The sequence below is a fragment of the Symsagittifera roscoffensis genome, chromosome 10, assembly GCF_963678635.1.
Source record: "Symsagittifera roscoffensis chromosome 10, txSymRosc1.1, whole genome shotgun sequence".
NCBI lineage: Eukaryota > Metazoa > Xenacoelomorpha > Acoela > Convolutidae > Symsagittifera > Symsagittifera roscoffensis.
The window spans coordinates 9,843,833-9,851,310 of record NC_087071.1 but is presented as its reverse complement, the minus strand read 5'-3'; the positions used below and the strand labels follow the sequence as shown (position 1 = coordinate 9,851,310).

Here is a 7,478-nt window from a genome sequence, read left to right as displayed (position 1 = left end):
ATTACCAAACACGTATTTTATCATGCTTTTCTTGTATTTCAAACCGATGAATGGTTCTGGAGCATTGAAAAAAACTCTGACGGGATTACCCTTCAGAGGGGGAACAAACTAATCAGCGTCACTGAACAATATCGAGGAAAGCCGCGGTTAAAAGGGATTTCCGGCAGAAAATGCGTGAAACGTTTGACTATAACGTCGAATTGTTTAACTATTTTGGATATTTTGTCATGGTCGCGGATCGAACGCGAGCTGTCTGAAAAGTTCAACGTGTTGCTCAACAATAGCCAAATTTTTGCGGATCGCTTCTATGACAGCGCTGAAAAATTTCAAGAAACTTGTATGCTTTAAAGAATATTCAATGTATTGCTTAACAATTCCCAACTTTTTGCCGATGGTTTCTTTGATAACGCTGAAATATTTTTAAAAAAATGATGAATTTCAGAGAATAAAAAATGAATGAAATAACTTAGCGCTTCTGTCAATTTTTGTTGCATGATTCGATTGAAAATTGGCTCTGTTTTTGCATACTTTCTGAAAAAACTCTTATAAACTGTTAGTATCCTTTGTCCATGCTTTTGAATATAAAATAATCATTATATATTGTTTTGTAAATTTTGATGTGTAAAAATATGATTTAGTTGAATTTCAAAAACAATTTCCTTTGTTCAAATCATAAATAATTTAGCCTTGGCAATTTGTGCCGATGCAAATTTCATTATCTAGTGTAACTTTGACAATTAATTTTTTCTTGTATCTTGTGCTAAAACTGTTTAAAGAAAAAGTTTTCCGAAACGTTTGAATTAATTTTGGCACTTATGTGAACTAACCTAAGATCTTTTTATTTATCATCTCCCCTTAAAGGTACCTAGTAGCGACTTGCCCCCCCCCCCATAAAGAAATAAGTCACTGGTTGAGCATATGTAAATTTTGTACATTATAACGAATCGCCTCCCCCCCCCCCCCTCTTCTGGAAAGAGGAAAAATAGTTAAACAGATTGGTGGTTATTACAACTACTGGTATTGGTGGTTATTACCTGTTGGTTATTACGATGTCTGGTACCCACACCTCTGTCTCCTTCATCCGGATCTCAGTGATGTTGCAGAAGTCCAGCGGGTCCCACTTCAGATTGGGGTCAATCCAGGACTAGAACAGAACAATCTTCTAGAGCTTTCAAGAATTTTATGCTAAAATTTGGTGTTTTTAACCAAAAAATTCATTTTAAACACTATTTTTTTCAATTGTTTCTTTACTATTCTGTTTATTTTGTTGCATAAAACCACTGTGTTCATAAGTTTGAAAAGTAAGACTATTATTCAATTTCGAATTAGTGTATCTCGTTTCTTGATTTACTTGTTGAAAGATTTATAAAAAATGACCCAGTTATAAACAAAAAAAAAACAATACTCAAGGGCAAATATCTTTGAAAAGAAAAAAGTATCAAGCTCGTATGCCAACTTCTCCTACGCCTTCGTCGCTATATGATAAAAGGATGAGAGCCGTACATCGTAAGATCACGCGTTTAGCTATAATAACACGAAAAACAACTAAGAAGTTGGAAAAACTGAAAAGTGGGGGTTAGGGTTGGAAAACTATGAGGACTTACCGATCGTTCCCAGAGAAGCAGTGAGAGGACTTGATGTTTCTCATCCTGAAACAATCCAAATTCTGGGTTATGCATTGACTTCTAAAATTACACGTTATAAATTCCCCGAAGTATTCTATGAAACTTGTAAAAATATTCCGGGAAAATTTGAATTTTGTTATCAGAGTGAGGTTCTAGGATTTTGTCAATGGACTTTCAAAATAATTTCGAGAATATTGTCGACCTTTATTTAAGAAAAAAAAATTTCGTAAATTTTTATCCCAACTTGCGTATTTCGGGGAGCGCGTTTTTTTGAAGACTTTTATACTAACAGTTTTTTTCTACATTTTTGTACTAGCCCAATTTACTCTCACAGACCAAAAATGCTAGTCATACAATTCTTAAAACTAAGTCTAAAAATTTTTGGTCAGAAAAGCTTCATACATTTCGATGAAATGATGTCATCGAATTATCATAGAACTTTTTCTTTTTTCGATATAAAAGACGATGTTTCGTCATTAATAAAAAAGAAGACTGTTTTGTTTTAAAAAAGAACGCTTACAATTTCTTTATTTGGAAATTGTTTGACAACCATTTTTTTGATGAAGACAACAAAAGTTTTTCAAGTAGTTTTGAAAATTCCCGCCCCATAAAAGTTTTTTTGTTCTGGTTGAACAAAAAAAACTTTTATGGGGCGGGAATTTTCAAAACTAATTTTGTAAAAAAAACGTTATGCAAAAGTTATTGCCAATTTGGAATAGTTTGATATTTTCATTATATCAGTTTTGTCAGACAACATTAAGACATTTCTGCTCGCTTCTTTTGGATTTTGAATGCAAGTTCGTCTAACTTTTGGTGACTCAAGTTTCGAGTAAAACAAGGTCTTTGTTATTTGCGTATAAAAACAACCTGAAATATTTGATCAGAAATTAATTGAAGTAAAAATTTTTTGTTTAAGAAAAAACCTAGACCTACAATTTCAAATACGAAAAATCACTTAATCTTGAATCTTTTGAGCAAAAAGGAATTGCATGGAAAACTTATGTCTAGCATTTTCGGACAACCTGGGAAGCCGGGGAAAGATGATTTTAAAATGTTTAAAGCTTTTAACCATGTCAAACTCATGGTGCTTTTTCCTTAAACTTTGAATAATGGCAAACAACGGTAGCCCTGATAATCTGCTTATATCACCCATATATATTCGATATAAAATAAAAGAAACATTTAAATGGTAAAAGTTTTCTGTTTATGAAAAAACCTAGACATACAATTTCCATATGTGAAAACTCACTTAATCATAAATCTTTTGAGCAAAAAAGAATGGCGTGGAAAACGTATGTGTACCATTTTTCCATAAATGTAAAATAATAGCAAACAATGGTAGCCTTAATAATCTGCTTATATTTCCCAAATATTTCAAAAATTTAGCTAATTCAACAAGCGATTATCTCTCTATCCGAAAGATACAATTATTGAACTCAATTTGAAAAAAATACCGTTAAAAAATTTTAAACATTTTTTGACAATCGCAAAAGGCTGTTTGAACAAAAATAAATTGTCGTTGTAATTAAATAAAATTAAAACAGTTATCTTCACTGAAAGAAATGAGAAGAACAACGAGTCAACTATTTTGAACTATGAAATTTTTGAGCTAAACTTATAAAATTTTTGTATAAAATTACTCGAAGTGAAATTACTCAGAAAAAAATAACAACAGATAACTAATTCAAACATCAAAATAAGCAGGTAAGAGCACAAAATTTAGCGATCAATTTTGAAAAAAAACACCACAATAAGTTTCGACGGTTACTTGAAATTGGAATTTCTACAACTGTCTTACAAAGCTTTTTCTTACTTTTTTGAACTGCTGTGAATAAAAACACAAATAAACTAACATTTCTCTCAAAGTTTTTGGGGACTACGTTTTCCTTATCTTTTCATATAGTTTTTTTTAAATATTTTCATTCAAATTAAAATTTTTCAAATTTCTGAGAAATATATATTTTTTTCATATCAATTGTTTACAAAACTGAGTAAGAGTTATACCAGTGGTACTATACCACCATATGCAGTAGTTTTTCTTGTTCTTTTTAGCGCTCAACGACGTCTGAAAACAGTCATCGTTTGTCTAATGACCATATTCTAGACTGTTTTTTAAAGATGATTACTTATTTAAAAAAATAATTTGATGAATGTGGACTTCTACTGGAAACCCTTAATTACTATCAATTTTAGCTTTATTCTTATGTTACTCCGCACTTTTGTACTGAACCGTCGAAACACAGCTGGTTGGGCATTGAGCAAACTCGAGCACTTCTTTTTGTCGAGAAAAATGTAGTAGGTTCGAAACATACGCAAAATTTGTCGAGGCGGTTGGAACATAAATCGGGAAAATTTGAGTGTTCTGTAATCAAAAGTTACCATTTTTCTGAACTAATAAAAATCAATTTTAATAGTTTATAAACACAACTGTATGTTTCGTGTGCAATAGACGTTCATCGTTCTTGTGTGCAATAGACGTTCATCGTTCAAAAATTTCTCACAAGTAAATTTGAAAAAATGCGAAATTTCGTTCTTACCACTCTAAAGAGTTGTCGCAATGCCACATCATAGTAAATAACCACTGGATCATCTGGATCGATAGCCGGCTGGTTTAGAAGACTGTATTTTTCCCTTAATTTCTGACCAAGAGTGAATCTGATTTCATCTTCGTTGCAGTTTGAGTCAATTGTCTCTTCGTCACCAACATTTATATTGATTAATATAATCGTCGTGATAATTAATGATAATAATAGATGGCCAAAGATTAAGGATTGCATAATTAGATAGTTTCAATTTAATTGAAAATCGTTTTCGGTATCAAAATAACGTTCGTCGCAGAAGAATCATTTTGAAATATTTGGAAGGACTATTTCTATTCACAGTTTTTTTTATCTGATTGAATTTACCTCGAACAGAATCGAATTATTTTGAACTGAACAGAAACTGAAATTTATTTTATTTTTATAAGACGTTAAAACGCAGGAAAAATTTAATTCTGTTTGTAAGAAAAATATATATTTTTTGTTTTGAAAAAAAAAATTTATTTCGAAAAAGCTCTCTTCAAAAAAATTGTACCGAGGTATTTATATCCAAGTTTTATGCGAAGAAAAAATTTCACAATAAGTTGACATAAGTCAAGTTTAAAAGTAGAGGGGCAGAGCGAAGCAGGGTAAAATTTGGGTAATGTAACTGGTTAAGTGCCGAGGAACATCGTTCTTAATTTTATGATTAGATTTGAAGAAATCGATGCTACAAAATGGGTAAAATCGCATAAATGGACTCATAAGGGCATTATAATTAAAGACAGGGACTCAAGATCCAGCAATTTTTGGGCAAAAAGAATTGGAGCTGGCTTTCTTCAATCAGATGTGTTTAAACATTTGAAGGAAAAGTTGGTATGATGCAATTACTGTAATTGATTGTGTAACTAAAGTAATTGATTGTGTAACTTGATAAGTTTTTCACCTCCTGGACTTCAAGAAAAGTGGACTGAAAATAGAGATAATGCTATGTATGTTTTTTTTACAGCGCACAAGTTATCACGTTTTTTTTTGTTAACCAGACCGGATATTTATTATCGTTGGTTTTTACGATTTCGCACGTTGTGGTAATTTAGACAGCAAAAGTCAAAAGCAGCGCTGAAAAAATACTCCAGGGAAAGATAAAAGCAAGCACGAATGGAACCCAAATGATTGAAAATCGATTCTTTTCTGCTTTTCCATTTTTTTCCTCTAAGTTTTGTCACTTTGAAAGACAGGTCAGACATATGTGGAATAAATAAGCTAAAAAAGACTTTCTCTCTTGGAGAAGACAAATGAATTATTGATTGATAATTTATTCAGTAAATGGGAATTTGAATTTCAAATGACTTCAGTATTAACGCGGCAGCTATAGCGCACAAAACCTTCAACATTTTTATTATAAAATACAGACAGCTAATTAATTTTCTCTAATTTTAGTGCTAAGTTTTCAGATACATGTAACAAAAATGCATGTAAAGTTGAAATACTGGAAACTTGTTGTATCTTTTTGAAAAAGTATGACGTAAAAATAATAAAAAATAATTGCACCAGACCAGAAAAATTGACGACGACTATGGTTTGTTCCTTCAATGTAAAATGCACAAGTAGCTATTTGAGGTCTATTAATACCGCTTCCTGTTTAGTAAAAACAACCTTTAGTCAGTGATGGTTATAACTAGTCTACAGTTTTTAATAAATTTCGCCACTGGTCAGGATTTCATTTCATATCCGTTGGCTAACAGAGAGACATGCAGGCATACTTTTACTTTCAAAAAAATTCCCCTTTTTCGATTTAAACTCATAAGTATTGCCGAAATATCGGAGATGATAATTGAAAAACACAGGGCGTGAATAAAAACACATAAAAGACTAACATGCAATACAGATAGAGGCCGTAAAAAAAGCACATAGAGGTCGAAAATGTAAAATACAGTCAATTGTTTTTTTGAAATAAATTATGTTGTGATTCTGAAATGATTTCATCTATTTTGCGTTTATGGCTTTGACATCATAATGGGGCTAATTTGCTTACAGAAGGGCAGAGCACCAGAGATGTTTTGAAAAAAACCAGCTCAAAGCAGCTCAAACCAGAGCTTTTTCAGCGCTGTGGAATAACAACGACAGACTCTTAGTTTGTAAAACCAATTGTATAAAATGTGAAATGAAATAAAGAACGTTAGGATATTTGTATCTTTCACCATATCACTTGAGAGTGATTTATTTATATACATCAGATCATTAACACGGTCGTCTAGTACCGACCTTGACATCAACAACACCAACCTCACTCATTCTAGCAACTAACACTTTGACCTTTAGGATCAACACAACAACTCAATTGCATTTTCATAAGGGGCGGCACCCACGCTGTACCACACTTCCCCCCTTTCAAAAAAATTTCTGATCAACAAAAATTATAAACAAATCAAAAATGAGTTTAGATAAAATTTGAAATGCTTGAGTTTAACTTAGTCGTCCGACTTCTGAGGTTGTATTTTGTTCTTTTGAAAGATTTTCATTCTTCTTCTTGGAGATGGAGACGAAGACAACTCAGCCTCCGACACTGGGACCGTTAACCCATCGGAAAATCCTGGCGTTCACGCTTCTGATACTTCTTTAACCGCATGGTGAATGGGGGTGCCATGAAAATGTGTATGTCTCCTACTGCGACCTGAGGTTTTCGAAGAAGATGACTCGTTCCCGTCTTGTTCTGCTGTAGGGTCAGAAGTTATCTTCTGCGGGGTATCTGCCGACTTGTTAGGTCTGGAATCCGTTTTTTTACTACAGTCAGTGGGCAGGACCGTGGGGTGACGTTAGATTTTGCCACCTGGTCGTCTTCTGAGGACACCGGCACTAATCAAGCTGCATCTGAGACAACTTCTACTCCCGGTTGTATAATGACTCTCCTGGTCTTAAAGGACCTCTTGTTGTCGATCTTGATTGAAATTGGGACGGCTTTCCATCTTGAAGGTTTGTCGATTGGAGAAGAAGTCGCCACAGGAGAATTGATTACGCCTCCTGAACTCGACAACGATCTTGTTAGATCCACTACCGGGATTGGGGGTCTTGGAATCTGTATTGGGGTGGTGGTTCTATTTGCGCTGGGAGCAATTGCCCGAAACTTTCCTCGTAGAGGAACCGCCGGCACTGCCAGTTTTGTTGAAGCTGACAATTGCCTCTGTTGCGCTTGAGCCTTTGGGACCAGAAGTTCGTCCGACGAAGAAAATGATGAGAACGTTCTTTGTCTCTTCATCCTTTTTCCCATTACTCGTTTGCTGTGTCCTTGACGACCTGAAAAGTGTGAACTTTTTAGCCTTAATGAAATATCACT

General features: G+C 33.6%; 1 protein-coding gene across 1 annotated transcript; it reads right to left on the bottom strand.

Annotated features, from left to right (window-relative positions):
- Positions 1-225: 225 nt before the first annotated feature.
- Positions 226-4,467, bottom strand: LOC134854971 (neuronal acetylcholine receptor subunit alpha-3-like). Its single transcript, XM_063871350.1, has 4 exons — positions 4,163-4,467; positions 1,605-1,649; positions 1,035-1,144; positions 226-316 (listed from the first exon to the last, which is right to left on the bottom strand). Exons 1-4 carry the CDS (start codon positions 4,400-4,402, stop codon positions 226-228), a joined length of 486 nt encoding a protein of 161 aa, XP_063727420.1. The 5' UTR covers positions 4,403-4,467.
- Between the last annotated feature and the right edge of the window lie 3,011 nt (positions 4,468-7,478).

Bases quoted from the DNA above. Each gene is read 5' to 3' on its own strand.
- LOC134854971 (XM_063871350.1), bottom strand. From the start codon at position 4,402: ATGCAATCCTTAATCTTTGGCCATCTATTATTATCATTAATTATCACG. The intron at 1,145-1,604 runs GTAAGTCCTCAT...GTTCTGTTCTAG, and splicing joins TGCTTCTCTGGGAACGATCG to TCCTGGATTGACCCCAATCT. The intron at 317-1,034 runs GTAATAACCACC...GAAATTTTTCAG, and splicing joins GACATCGTAATAACCAACAG to CGCTGTCATAGAAGCGATCC.